The sequence below is a fragment of the Parus major genome, chromosome 1 (assembly GCF_001522545.3).
Source record: "Parus major isolate Abel chromosome 1, Parus_major1.1, whole genome shotgun sequence".
NCBI lineage: Eukaryota > Metazoa > Chordata > Aves > Passeriformes > Paridae > Parus > Parus major.
Genome location: NC_031768.1, coordinates 58,512,326 through 58,528,342, shown reverse-complemented (window position 1 = coordinate 58,528,342; position 16,017 = coordinate 58,512,326). Strand labels below are relative to the sequence as shown.

Here is a 16,017-nt window from a genome sequence, read left to right as displayed (position 1 = left end):
AGCCTACAGTACAACTGCTGGCTCATCCACCTTGCAGCATTACAACAGCCAAGGAAGCAGGGTAACATTCAAAATTATTCCTTTCTGAGAACTCCCTAAAGCAGATTTAGGCAATGAAAAGTGTTGCCAGGGGTACAGTAATTCTTTTCATACTAAATGCTCATCACTAATATACAAAATGCTACTCCACTGCATGAATGTTAGAGAGCAAATGCAATCTCCATAAAATGCCCAGCAGATCAACAGAACTATATGAAATGAACTGTCCCAACAGAAATTCTGAGAGAGACTTATAGTCTAACATGATCTTTTACATAATAAAGGATGAGAAGCAGTTGAGTTTGACAAATTTAATATTTTTCCTGCGACACTACATACTTTGTTTCTTCCTGAGCAACCAACACTTTAAAGCCACATCGGTCACTAAACAGTTTACTATCATTTTATAAATAAATAATTTAAAAAAAGAAATCACAAAAAGCCAAAACATTACACTGGCTGAAAGGAACATTTTTAAGAATAATGTCCTAAACCACTACTTCCAGCCCTTCCCAAGGCACAAATTGATTTTACAGGATTTAACAACTCTAATTACATGCTCTTCAGATTTTGAGAGGCGGCTTTTACAGTATTGCTGGGCATTTTTAAAAAGATTTGCTTTTACATATAAGTGGTCTGAAAGATAGTATAAGTAAACAAATACTGTAAAGATGTGTGTATCTGACAATGAATATTACTATGAAAATAATACCATTCAAGTACTTTTTTTAGCAGCTAACATAGTATAGCAAATGATGACTAATGGAACAAGACTATACCTTATACACACTAGACAGCAGGTAGCATGAAATTCTACACACTTCTCAAAGTAGCTCTCTTATCTACAGCTCCACTTTAATTTCCACATTTGCTCAACTTTTAGTCTGTATTACCCACAAATAAAAACATTGTTACCAGGAAATTGTTTTTAACTGCTTCACAGAATGGACACATGGAACAGGGGATAGGCATTAAGCGTGTCTTCCTGTTTATCCTTACTGCAATATCATGGAACAAAACTGCAGAGCACCAATTCAGTTTTTTCTCCTTCACCTCCTCCTAAAAATATCCATTCCTCCAACACAATACTCATATCTAAATTCCAAATTCCACAAGTAGCACAGCTTTATGGCACATCCTGAATTGGTTTTAGGCCTTCAAAACAGATTACCCAAAAACCCATAAAAAATACACAAACAGATATCAGTTGACCTCATCACAGCTGTTTTGGCTTAGCAGGATAAAAAAAACAAAAAAAACCACCAAACCCAAACCACCAAAGGAAAAAAAAAATCAAATTAAATTATTACACATAGAGTAAATCCACCAGAAAGGTACTGCACTTACTCTCACTCCATTTAAAAAGTTATTTTTAAAAGTAATTTTAACAAAATTCCATTTTCAAAGATATTTTGAAATCTCATCAATTTAATGATGATTTAAATCTGTAATTCATCAGAAGGCAAGCAGTTAACAACCCCAGTAGTTAATCTGAATAATCAGATTGTTTTATAAAGAGTAAAATCTTCTATAAAGAGAATGTCCACACCATTGTTACTGCTGCTTAATCCATCTTTACTCCTCCCTCCCCCCAGAAGAGTTATGATTCTTGCACAGGATATCCAACTTTCTCCTGAACTCAATTCTGCTGTTTCAGAATAAATTTCTTCCTCTCCTTCTGGACCAAAGGAGAATCAACTTTTGAACTGCAGGTCCCCTAACAACTGTCACTGAAAGAATGTGACAAGATGCAGCCAAAACATACCTAAGAGCAGACCCCCAAAACGCCAGAGGTTTTCTGTCCATATCAGTATTTGTGGGCCTGATGCGAAAATTAGGAATAAAATAAAAATTAAGAATAAAAAATTGTTCTGGAAAAGAAGAAAGGAAAAATGGGACATACAACAGTAAAACAAATTGCATAGTTGTTTTACACCTTGGTTCCCAAAATTTAAATTCTGAACTGAGTCTTACATCACTTTAACTTAACTTGGGACAGTATAAGCTGTTTCCTGCAGAGATGTCTGTCTACCTTTAACCTCATAACCTGTTTTTGACTGAAATATTGTGCATCCAGCCAATTTACAGCTTTCAGATGACAGGCAACATTGATCTTCATATACACTAAGAGACAGAAAATTCACCATTTCCAGTGATAATTTAGCCACTAAAATAAAACTGTCAATTATAAAAAGCAATTTATGACTTGAATTTTTTGATCAACTTCCTGACACTACTTCTTCCTTTATTTTCCCTGCTAAGCAAGCTTCCTAGCTATCATTCTTCCCAAACCCAGCATACATTTTGTATTAAAGTCACCTAGACTTTCTGCTTACGGTAAAGAAAGAGACTCTGCCCTTCACAGACAGATTTCCCTCTAGTCATCTTATCCCATATTGTTCTTTTCATTTTCTAACTTTTTTTGACAACAGGCTCATCAGTAAGTCTTGATCTCTCAGTAATGAGTGCTTTATGGATAAAATCCCTGCTTGTCAGAACTAAGAGTGTATTTTACTTTTCACCCGTAAGTTTTCCCTGAGGGACAATTTTACAGTAAAGTCAGACTAACTGCAGCCTAGATCAACAAAGACAGCTCACTTCCCTCTATTATTCCCCTTCCTCTTTCCCCTCTCACCTCCCAGTTGTTCAGTTCAGCCAACCAACCCTTCCAAAGACTGATTATCTTTCTGGCACTTAGGTTTCCTGAACCAACCCTCCACAAGTCAGCTAGTGCTGCACAAGGAAGTGGTGGAAGCACACAGGAAAAACTCAGATTGCTAGTCTTGGCAACAACTTGCAGATAATGCAGCTAATCTATTTTGTAATACTGCATCTTCAGATATTCATCTACAATCAGTAAAACGACAGTTCCTTGATTTTTTTCTTAGTTTTACTGCTTGCTCTTGGCTGTTTGCATTCACATCTGAAAGAAGAGAGCTGCCTGAATAATTCAAGTACATAAATGTCATCATCCTACATTACCATTATTTATTAATTATTATGACAGCAACGTTTCATGTAACATGTTGCATTTCTTTGTCTATTCATTGACATGAACAGTAAACACTATCAAGCCTAGTACACATTGCTATAGAACTCCTCAAAAACATCTGTTTGTTGAAGAGCCCTGCTCATGAGTCATTTGGATACCCTTCAGTCTTTCAATCCTCCTTTTAAACTACTACACATCTATTGCAGTCACGTGCAATATTCTGTAAAGTCCATCACACAAGTTCATCTATCAAGTTGCGTGTTTATGAACTACAGGCCAAGAGGGGAGATTTGGGAAGGGAAGGAAAATAAGCAAGATATGTGCCTCCTCTAAGATCCATGCAATGTCCTGAACTTAATTATTTCAACTGCGGGACTGAAAAATCCAGCCACTGCAAAACCAGTACATTTGGGGAGCGTTGTGGAACAGCCAACACGTGGCAAAACTGAGCTGCGAATCTGCCTGGGTTCTTCCAACAGTTCTGGACCCAGCACATTGATTCCCTCTTCCCGTGTTTGGGGCTCTACCTTGGCCTGCACTCATCAGGGAGCTGGCACAACAAAGAACAAGACTATTTTCAAGAGAAGTTGGACTAATGTGTTCATATGTATTTTTAGTGTTTTGGAGGAGAAAAGACAATATACCACTTATCTGTCTCTAACAATCTCAATAAAAAGGACAGGCTTGATAGGACTGATTTCCTATAAAACTATGTTGTCCAACATTTGTAGCATATTTTTGTCCTTCAATGCTTAAGCAGCTTCTCCACCACTTGCCTCTGACTGACATGATGCTAATGAACAGTTAAACCAGCTCATTGTACAAGTACAAGTCTTCCTAGTTACAGGAATTTCCAGAATATCTCCAGTTTTACTAGAAAATGGCATCAGTACTTGCGCTGACCTTAGGATCATCTTTGTTTTAGGGTGAGACTTGAGATGGTGGTAATTTGCAAACACAGCAAACTCAACCCATACAATGCATTCACCTACAGTATTTAAATCTGGGTTAGTCACTAGACTGAACAGTGTATCATGATAGCCCTCAACCAACCACATTTACACATTTTAGAAAAGACAATGCTAACAGCATCACTTCCATTCTCTCCAAGGGGCCAATACCACTACTAAGCTCTCTTAGTACTTGAAGAGCCTTGGTTTCTTATGCAACATTTGCTGTTTTCCCATCTCCTGCATATTCTTTCTTTCTTTCTAACTCAGTCATTTTGACACCAAACTCAGACAGGGCACTGCTGACTCAGTTGAGAATGACGACTTTTTGGCTGTCAAACACTCAAGAGAAAATGACCCAATTTTGACTAAAACTTACTCTTTTCAGTTTTTACTCAATGCTGAAGTTACAGCTCTTTTGAAATATCAAGCTATATATACCCAGCTTGCAACATCCTTTTTCTGACCAGGATATGTGATCAAGACAAAACACTGGTCTCTCCTAGCCATTTGTTTCCTTACACTTAATCCCATATATAACAACTCAGAAAGGATATGAGATTTTTGTTTTAAAAACACACAGTGGTCAGGTAATATCCTATGTATTTTTACACAGTACTTCCAAGATGCCTCCCCAGGTAAATGGATCTATAAACATGTTTCCTTTTCTTTTCACACTGCAGAATATTCAACACATACACTCTGTTCTGCTAATTTAGACTTTATAGCTCTGCATTACGACTAATAGAACAAGGGAACAGTCTCTCTCAAAAAAGGTTATATTCAGTAATTTTAGGATTGTACCATTGATTTACTCAGGTCTCAGCAACACCAAGTGATCAAAGAATTTTCAGCTACATGCTCATGTCACTCTGAAACCAAGCATTGATTTTAAGTGTGCTATATACAGGTGCATACAAACCACTGACAATATTACACTCTTTGTAGAGATGTAATGGCATCCAGACTATGGCAGGAGAAAGAGCAAATGAGCACATCCAAAATATTAAAGTATTTGCAGTAGTTTCACCTACTGTAAAGGGGCAGGATCATCACAGGTCTTCTCTAGCTAAAAGTCTCACAAGCTTTAAGTTACTCCGCATGAGACTCATATCTTCACCCCCAACAGTTTATTGAGGCAGGGGAAAAGTATTCCTGTATAATTCGTAACTGCAGCTAAGCTCCTGGAAATCCTTCTGCTCAAAGCAGAAGGGTCCATAAATAACAAATTTATTCCTAATTCATAAGTGACTTCTATTTACAAAGAACTAATTCCTCAGATTCTATCCCTTATACAAAAAGTGTTCTCTTTCCAGACCAGGAAATCTTACCTGCTGAGTTTTCCTAAACTCTTCAAGTAATTTTAAGGCCATATCATAATCTTTTAGTAAGTGGTATGCAATGGCATATCCAATCCAGGAAGCACGTTGTGTGGGGCGCAGTTGAAGCAGCTGGTATCTTGTCTCCTTCAGTAAAAGAAAAGCAATTTTAAAAGAAGATTTTTTAACCAGTTACTACAAATTTATCATAATTTAACACCAAGACAGCTAATGTTTTAAAAGAACTTAAAAGCCCTAGGCAACCTTTGAAATTCTAACAGCATGGGAAAAAGCAGCACATTTGTGTTTGATAAATTTGGAGGTTGCATTCTAAATACCCAAGTCATGAAACAAAGCATAAAATCTATTTGTGAAGACGTGGAAGGTGTCATTTTCAAGAGCACCTCCTAAGGGCCTATATTATTCCCAAAGATAGAGCTTTGAAATCTCAGCAAGTCCCCTCCACCAGAAAGCAGGAGCTCACTACCACAGAAAGAGTGGCACTCACTTTCCTATGCACAAGGTCCTCACACACTACTGCAACACTTCTCAGAACTTCTTCCCAAGTCAAATCATATCCTTGGGTCAGTGATTCTACTATTCTTTTGCATTAACAAATTCATAGGAATTAACATCCTTAGTAAGGAGACCAACTAATGCCAAGCCCACAGTCCAGTCCTCTACTTCACAAGAAACATATGAATCAGTTCAGTCATTTTGAAACTACTCACTGATTTTTGGACAAATTTTAAGGCTTTATTTATAACGATAATCATCACTGGGGTTCCAGAATCAGTCATCATGGGGCAAGTTACCCACACACTAACAAGAAACACGATAGTGTATTTCTTACCAAAAACACCTTCAGCATTTGCACCCAAAAACACAGTTTGTAGGGTTCACAATTGCTTGTTAAGTAGTTCTACTTGCTAATTTAAGTGTTGTTCCCTTTTTTCTAAACAACAGGTTAAAACATTTTTGAAACAGAAAAAAAGAGTAGCACCAGAAATACTACCTATAAAAGGCTTCACAGTGGAATAGAACAAGAAAAGGCTAACAGCAGTAAGTGTGAATTCAAAGAGAATACTTACCCTATATCCTTCTAAATCCCTCATCTGAATCTGCAACAGAGAGAGATCTCTCAAGATCTGTAGATTATCTTTATCTAGTTTGAGCGCATTCCGGTAACATTTGATGGCTTCATCATATTTCTTATCTGAACGCTGCAGAAGACCATAGACATGCCAGCCTAATGCAGGTTAAGGAAGATACATTCACAATTTTCACAAAGTAACTGCAGTGCACTTATGTTACAGGATAAACAACTTGACATCTTCCTTGAATCAGTAGATCAGTATATCTACTAAATCTACTAGAAGATCAGTACCTTTACAAATGAAGATGGATTACTGCAGCCAGACTTTACTAACACAATGTAAAATATTAAATGCTTCCAAATATTTCTTTTAATGAGATTTTACTGCTCAAGTCACATTCAGAACCCCCTGAGCATTATTATACAAATTAAATTATCCAAACTCCAGACTTTATGAGTTAGTCACAGATTTATTATTTAAAACATGCTACCATAATTACAGTAGGAATTCTTACTCATAGAAGTGTTTAATTCTAACAATGGAATTTGTGTATGATTTCTACTTTTCCTCTCTTGCCTGTCTGTAACCTCAATTAGACTCCAGATTTTACAGTAAGGAAAAAACAGAGCTCCACTTGATTCATTGACAAAACGAAAACTTAGCATTTTGTGGATCAGAAGTCTTTGTGACAATCTCAACACCTTAGATTTCTGTCAATAGTGTGCCACAGCACACTATTGTGATAGTGATGATCACAATAGTTTGATGATCAGGTTTTGTACTACAAAGGATACAGACGTGACTCTTCACATCATTACGAAGTCCTTTACGAACAAATTCATACGCTTCCTCCTTCTTCCCTAAGCAGTTCAAGGTCAGTCCTTTCATCGCAAGTGTCTCTGTAAGAAGTATCACATACTTACATTTCTGACTTCCCATATGCCAGCTTCACAGTGCAGATATCCTTTGAAGTTGTTACATAGTGAAGCCCCCCATTAAAATATAAATTTAGATCAGGACAGCAGCCTAGCACAAGTGAAGACTATTACACAGAAGCATTTTCTTTCTTGAAACTGGTCTTAAAAAGACCACTTTTAATCACATCATACAGATGTGATGAACAAAGAAAACACAAACCCTTATTAATTAAAAAAATACACTTAGCTGGCTTTGAGGGAGTTAACAATAAGCTAAAGCAAACTTAGAGAGTTCCTTAATGTGTATTTAAGTTCCAGATGCAAAGATGAAGGGAAAAAAGGCTATGTCATACCACAAGAAACAAATCTCTGTCACAGTAAGTTACCCTTTTACAGATTTCTTACAAAACATTAGTTAAGCGAAGCATATTTACTGCTACCATATTAGGAGTGTAAGAGACCTCAACACAATAACATTTTAATCAACATTCTGAGAGGCACAAGATTTCAAACAGTACATTGGTAAGACTCTACTGTTCTCCCTCTTCCCTGTTCTTCAAGGTACACAGTAGACAAGCAAGTTGCATGTAACGCATGCACTATGCCTGAAAGCTGCTCCAGATTCTTATTTCAGCCTTTTTTTTTTTTGTTAAATAAGAGGCCACTTGTTGTGGTCCCTGCCAGAAGATTAGTCACTTTTTTCATCATAATGCTCTGCTTTTCCTCCAACTACAACCTCTTCCCCAGTATTAATGGCAACAGACCATGATCTCAAGGTCAGCTGTAACAGCAGTATGAAGTTTTATTGCTAGACCCATTTCATGTTTTTTCTGTACAGTACACCTATAAGTGAATGATGACCTAAAATTAGTCAAGGAGTTTTTTTTTTTTTGTTGTTTTTTCAGTTGTCCTACATCCACATAGTAAGAAGAGAGAAAGCCAGATTGATACCTTTCAAATAATATTAAGATGTTTGAAAAAGAGTATCTGCACTGTGGGAATGGGAGCAAGTTAATCCTGCCTTCTCACACCACCAGGGAGGAAACTGCCCCGCCACACCAATCCATCTGCTTTGCCACCTTCTCACTAAACTTTTGAAACTCCTTGTCTCTGAGGGTAAGTGTGACAAGTGCAACTTTCCATCAGATCATTTCACTGGCTTAGTTCTGCTTCAGCTGTTCATTTCAGGCTTTACTCCCAAGCTTCAAAGCCATTAGTGGCTCGAAGCCCACGTAGTATATGGATTGCCAAGGCAGCTAGCTGTCCTGGAAAAGTTTAAGAGGCAGCAAGAGCAGAAAAGACAGACCTTTATACTGGGATGTCATAAAAACAGAAGCCCTAGTAGAGAAAAATGCATTAGGTCAGAGCTGAACAAACCACTTTAGCTTTAAAGCAACAATAAACCCACTTTTATCTCTAGGGAAGTAACAAATACAAAGAAACAGCAGACGTGGATGGAAGCATGAAAAGGATTAATCAAACATTTTGACAAGATTTGACAACATCAAATAGGAAAATAATTTTACTGACACAATACATGCACAGTCAGTGTTAGGTTGCTTCAACAGTTAAAAAAAATTCACTGTATCAGAAGGGAAGACTGAATAATGTAACAGAAACCTGTAATACAGTAAGACTAGAGTATCCTATTGAGGATGTAAATAGAATTTAACAGATGTAAATAGAAGCAATATTCTGCTGCCCTGTTTCCTACAATATTTATCAGAGCAGGATCACCAGATTCTGTCTTCAGCTACAAGTATTAACAGCAGCAGTATTACACTTAACTCTGCTCCCTTTAAGCAGCAACTTGGTATGCAGTATAGAAAATTTAAGACTATGAACTTGACAAAAAAACCCCCAGATTTTTAATTTATTGGCAGAACACGTTCATCTAATATTCAAAAAGAGGCTGGGCTTGCTTTAAATAGGAATGTAAGAAAAACCCACACTAGCATTCTGACCCAGAAACCTAGAAAGGCAAGTTGAAAGCTTCACTGAAGTGCTGCTTCCGCCATATTTTCATCTTCAACATCCCACTGCACAAGAGTGTTTGACTGAGACAGAATGGAAACCTGATCTGAATGCACAGACTGAATATACAAAGTAATTATTCAGTCATAACAGAATCACACTCCACAACAGGCTCTTTCTTTTCTTTCCCAATAATATGATATAGACTAATAATACATTTAAGCTCTTGACAGGAGACAAAAAGAAATCTTAAGTCTGCAGTTACCTCCATGTTCAGCGAATTTCGGATTAGAAAGGATCATCTTGCAGAACTTGAGTCCATTTTTGTACTGCTTTTGTTCGTAACATTTCTGTAAAAGAGGTGAAATAAAATCACTGAAATGCATTTAAAACCACAGTACCTTAACGTACTATTAAATGTAGTCATTCATCCAGCAAGGTATGGTGATCAGATCACTAAGAAACTCTAGGCAAATATTCATATTAAATTGTCTCTTCTCAGCATTCAGAACGTGCAACAAATACTCTACCTCATGATCTACTTTTTTATAAAAAAGTAATTCCTTTTCAACAGAAATAGGAAAGGGAAATAGCAATATCTACTTCAATTCAGATATTCTTAAAATAAAAAGCAAAAATAGAAATCTTGACTCAACAGGACTTTTAAGGAAAATTAATCTCAGAGTCTAGACACTTCTTTCAAAATCCCATTTCCCTGGCCTAGTGACTTCCCTGAACAAGACATCTCAACACACAAGACTTTCCTAGTTGCTAATACAGACTTTTGGAAAGAACAGACACTATGAAGTAGGATAGACTTATCATAAGCTCAGAAATTGATACAGAGGTATCAGGGTGAGACAATTTACCTTGATATTAAAAACATAAAACACCTAATTTCTACCTGGAATAGTACAGCTAAGGGCTACTTATAGATTTACTTAGAATATAATTTACCTAATTACTAGGTAAACTGGCAAACAGTGTGGTTCAACTGTGGAAACACATGGAAGAAACAAAATGTGAACATGGGTCCCTTTTCTTCTTTAGGAAGGCATTACCTAAATCACTAAGGTTTTAATAATTTAAATCAACTACTGATCACTACAGTGCATCATTAAAACAAAACTGTTTAAGCCACTTAAAGGCATGCTGCGCCAGTAAGCAAGAAAGTGATTTGAGGTAACTTGAGCTTTTTAACTGTAGGAAAACCACCAAACCAGGCTTAACTTGGCACCATTTTTGGTTAGTAAAGACTATTGCCCTGCTGTAATCTCCTGCTTCTTGGGAGAAGATATGTCATTTCAGTTATGTGCTTGAGTGCTTCAGCAGTCTCTCACTGATCATTCCAACTCCATCAATCTTCCAGGACAAAGGCAAAAATCTATGTTAAATTAATATGGGGACAGTTACTCCTTTGCAATCAAAACAGACCATCCCATTACTTCACAGAGCAAAAGCAATACAGAAACATACCTATTCTCACTTTGGGGTAATTGGCTAAGGTAGCAAAACAAGTGTCCTCCCCCAGTCTGTGAGGAAAGGCTTAATTGCAGACAGATTTTAGGCTCTTGTTGCCTGCAACTCGAGACACTTGCAGTTAACCAAGACTAAGTGCAGATTAAATCACAGAATAATTTAGGTCAGCAGGAACTCTTGGAGGTCACCAAAATCAACTCTCAAAACAAAAGAGAGCTAACCTTGATGTTAGGTCAGGTTGATCTGCTGGACTGACTTCTGGCAGGATGGCCAGAGAGTTCCCATCAGAAGCAAACAGTTATACTATAGGAATTCACATTTAAGCAACAGCAACAGAAAAGCTCTGAGATTTATTGTCTTTTAACTGAGAACTAGTTTCAATGCCTTTAACCAAAAATAACCTAGGTTGTGGCCAAATTTGGAGTCTCGTCTAGGGGAAGGCAAAATTCTCCTATTCATCTACTTTCTTTGTTAACTTACTATGCTAAGTATAATTTTTAAAGAATCCTAGGAAAATACCAACAATGTGCTAAGTATGCTTTCTAAACTTATTCAAGTATGCTTAAAAAAGTAGCAATAGTGAACATTCATTCACAGTTCTACAACTCTTGCAATGTTGAGTGAAACTCCAAATATATAGCAGTACTTAACCAGAGGCTATTTGAGTCAAGTGAGCACTTAAAATAGATTAACTACTGGAGAAAATCAGATCCATTATCCTTGTTTGGACATTTTTATCCTATAGAGTTCAGTCTAGGGCCTAGAATAAGAACTGAAGATAATTAGAGACAAATGTGATTTTTGGAGGGCAGACAAGATCACATTTTCTAAAGCCTAACAGATGAATGGAAGAGAGAAATTAATGCATTCCACACCAAGAAGAAATGTAAATTCAATATTCAGTTTTTTGGCTTGCTGATAACACAACCAGCATCCTTAGTTTAGATTAAGAGAAGATCTCAGAGCCCCAAGTCCAAACTTTAATCCAGTACTGCCAAGTCCACCACTAAACCACGTCCTTAAGTGCCACATATACACATCTTTTAAGTATCTCTGGGGTTGGTGATCCAACCGCTTCCCTTGGCAGCCTCTTCCAATGCTGGACAACCCTTTCAAATGAAGAAATGTTTCCTCATATCAAATTTAAACCTTCCCTGGTGCAACTTGAGGCAATTCCCTCTTATCCTGAAGCTTCTAGGAGAAAACTGTTTAAAACAGTTAAAGGCATGCTGTATCAGGAGCAGAGACAGGAGAAAAGACCAACCCCTTTGCTACTACAGCCTCCTTTCAGGAGTAACTATCAGGTAGTTGTAACACAGATGGACATTTAAGAGCTGGAAATAGTTGGAAAGCCTGATGCCTCCATATGTGTTTTCAAGTTTTTTACTTATCAGGACAAATGTGGCTGAAATGCATTCACAAGAATCTGTCCCACTGCATTAACTCTTTGGTATACTAAAAGCTCAAGTTAATTTGCTGAGCTTTTTTTAACTGTCTTATCTGTAGTGCTTAATGTGATGCTCCCCATCAACCCTTTATGGCACTCATTTCCTGCTAAAGCTAAAACTAAATCGTGAATGTTTATATGCTTAAAACCTCAATGGGAAATTGTGGAAAGGCCAAAATGTTATCCAGATCTTCTGCTACAAGATATTCCTGGAAGAACAGTCTGGCAAAATCTCATTTATTCCCTTTTTCAACACTAACTCAATTATATAATCTGCTTGTAAACTGCCATACAATTAATCTAGATACTATTTTGTGTACTTTCAGATAAGTATCAAGTGCCTCCACACAGATGTCACACTGCCACTTCATCTGAGAAGTAACTGTAAAGGTAAAAAATCCTACCAACAAGGATGCAACAATGAAAAACAAGAAAAGGTTTGATTCCTGCATTACAATGCCTTGCTGCATCTACTTAGGAAAATGCCATTAATAAATTCTACTTTTTTTGTGTTATGTCATTTTTTAAAGACCTAAAATCCCTTCCACTACTAAATATAAACAGAATCAAGGATCTGAATCATGAGCATTACTTGTAAAAGAGAAGGACTTGGCATATCACTACTCAATCACATATGTCATTTATATCTTACTTATGTTTAACTATTTACAATGACATCAGGTCAGTGAAGGGATGATTTTCAAACTACACCTCCCTAGAAATAGCATCTGCTGCTTTGAAAAAGGCTCACCATTGAGAGAAAGTTACATTTTCACATACATAGTTAATACACAATACAGGCAATTTTATGGCTGAAGAACATCCCATTACCTCAGACATTAGCACTCGAAGAAGTCGCCTTAACAAAAAATTATCTCTACAGGTGACTAGAAGAGAGACTGCAGCTGCAGCAACCAATTCCCTTCCTCACTCCAGGGCTCCAGTGCCACTGAAGGTATTCAAGTGATGTATTATTTCACAAAGCAGTTTTATGTGAAGACTAGATAAAGAGTAGTACCACAGGACAGCTACTGCATCAAACCAAATAGTGTTAAACACAGCAATAAGGCTTCCCTGATCAGCTTAAATGTTTTAATAATTTAAAGTTACTTAAGATGGCCTGTGACTGTAACAAAGCTGCAGTGAAGTTCAATCCAAACTGTACCCTGACCCATCTGATGGTGAGCTTGTGTAAAGGGGGCTTGTAAGAAAGATGGGAACAACTTTTTAGCAGGGCCTCTTGTGATAAGACTAAGAGGTGATGCTTTATTGCTAAAAGATCAGTTCCGACTAGACATAAAGAAGACATATTTTATGATTATAGTGGCAAAACACTGGAATAGGTTGCCCACAGAGGTGACAGATGACCTCTTCCTGGAAACATTCAAGGGGTTCTGAGCCACCAGATCTAGTTTAAGATGTCACTCCTACACAGAGGAGGGGAAGAAGGTTGGACTACATGGCCTTTAGAGGTCTCTACCAATCCAAGCTACTCTACAATTCTATGTGCAACTTCTTTAACAAAAATACCACAATTTAAAAATTGGTTCTGCTGTCTCTCAACAAGAACTTATCAAACATAGAATCTACACCAACATTGTAACATTATTCTCTAATCCTACTTGTACAGTCCACATTCTGTTAAGATAGGTCTGCACACCAACAGGCTGCCTTGCCAAAAACATGATGGAGCATCAGAATCACCAATAAGACAAATAAGTATTTTAAATGAATTAAACAATTTTAACACTGCTGCTTAAATACAGTTTCAAGTTTTATTAGAAGAACAAATGAAAGAAACATTAGGTTGGAAAAGACCTCTATAATGCCAAATCCAGCCGTCACATTCTCATTGAACCATGTCCCTAAGTGCCATATTTACATGACCTTGTAAATACACCCAGAGTTGGTGGCTCAACCACTTCCCAGGACAGCATGTTTCAGTACTTAACCACCTTTTCTGTGTGGAAGTTTTTCCTCATATCCAATCTAAACCTTCCCTGATGCAACTTGAGGCCATTTCTTGTTGTTCTGTTGCTTGTTACCTGGGAGAACATACTGACTCCGACCTCACTACCACCTCTTCAGGTAGTTGTAGCATGTGATGAAGTCTCCCTTGAGCCACTGAACAACCACAGCTCCCTTGGCCACTCCGCAATACGACTTCCTTAAGACATCATTTATTTGAGTCTTCCCTGTTACTCTACTTCCATATAATCCTGCCTGCAGACCTCTCAGCACTCAACAATTTCATTCTTCTTGCCAGGTAGAGTCTTGGCACCTGTTGCCAAGATTTTGGTGTAGAAATCAGGATTTTTGGGAATACCTAGGATTCATTAAAAAAAAAAAAAATACTCATGTTCTCAATGCTCTGTAACAGTGGTGGAAGTGCTGCTTAAAGAAAGAAATGAAGGACTAAACGTGAAACAACGGAGCCTAGGGAAAAAGGACAAGGATAACACATCAAACCTTATGGAAAGAATGTTGGAAATCAGTTATGCCGGAAATCTCCCCCAGTCACGATGGTGATCAAGTTCAATAGTAAAAAACCCTCCTAGTTATCAATGACACAAACTCTGATCAGCACCTTTTCCTGGGAGCTATCTGACAAGTACTTTGGGGCTGATCAAATGACTGATACACATTTCTGACCAAAACCAGACATAACCGATACAGGAACATCAGCACACTGTCAGTATTCTTAATTGGCATTTAACACTTGGACCTGTTAAAAAGCCTTGTTGCTTTACTGCACATCTATAAAATAATGTCATCAGCATAAAACAGACAATCTATTTTCCACAGCAGCTGAAAAAATTAGTTGTCAAGTACCTCAGTCAGATTTTAGGCAAAACTCAGTAGCTACTGTTTCTAAGCTAATAAATAATTATTAAATTATTCACCAGTTTGATAGCAAGGTTTGTCCATCTTGTTTGAAGGAGTTCAGCATCTGTGTCAGAAAAGCTCCTCATATTACAAACTATATGGATATTTTCAATACTGATACACAGAAAGAAAGCACTGTGATACCATTGAAGTTCAGAGACAGACTAGAAACCTATCCCTGAGTTTTCCAAACAGCATCCCTCTAGCCACACTGACTTCAGTTAATGGATATTTGAGAGAATGAAAAAAACGGGTCAGCTGGAAGGGGGGCTTCAGGTCATGAAGGCCAAGAAGGACATTAATGCCCTCTCAAGCATCTTAAATTTCTAGTCCCAGGGCAACCATTCCAGAGTATCATGTTTTTCTACCCATTCTCCATACCCTACCACAATTTTATATATGCATAGCCACCCCATGTCTGCTGTCACCCCTATTACTCTGCTGGTAAGAGCAGTTAACTTCAACATCTGAAATAAAAAGAGGAAGACAACCTAGATATATCCTTTGCTTGCTTGGACTGTCAAAATGGACAGGCAACATGATTCTTCCCAGACCTGGGGACTTAGCAACACAGAACAGTGCTGAGTCAGAACACAGACAATGGTGTACAACAGAACAAGCAGCCAGCACTACATGGTGGTAATATTTTGATCAATGCATTAATGTCACAGTAATATCTAAGCTTCCACAATCATGATACTCTGTATACAACAACAGTGTTTTTGTTCCTTAACCAGATTTTCACAATTATTCAAGTTCAAATCACCAGAAGACAAAACTTCGAACATAATGCAGCTGGTAGTAACAGTTGTAATCACTGCTGTTTGTATTATTATTATCAGAATAAAATTGATATTGTAGTATGGGAAAGAGCATGTATGTTAAGAGAATGTTTTTCCACCATTTATTGTCATAGA

General features: G+C 37.4%; 1 protein-coding gene across 3 annotated transcripts in view; it reads right to left on the bottom strand.

Annotated features, from left to right (window-relative positions):
- NAA16 (N-alpha-acetyltransferase 16, NatA auxiliary subunit) overlaps nt 1-16,017 on the bottom strand; it is a 62,350-nt gene that overhangs the window by 40,010 nt on the left and 6,323 nt on the right. For all 3 annotated transcript variants that reach the window (XR_001519644.2, XR_004497530.1, XM_015619117.2), the window contains exons 2-5: nt 9,554-9,638; nt 7,192-7,296; nt 6,392-6,549; nt 5,313-5,447 (exon numbers count right to left, since the gene is read on the bottom strand). Coding sequence is in view for 1 of the 3 variants with exons in the window: in XM_015619117.2 (XP_015474603.1) it covers nt 5,313-5,447; nt 6,392-6,549; nt 7,192-7,296; nt 9,554-9,638 (483 nt within the window). In the remaining 2 variants the exon portion in view is untranslated. The remainder of the gene's footprint in view (nt 1-5,312; nt 5,448-6,391; nt 6,550-7,191; nt 7,297-9,553; nt 9,639-16,017) is intronic.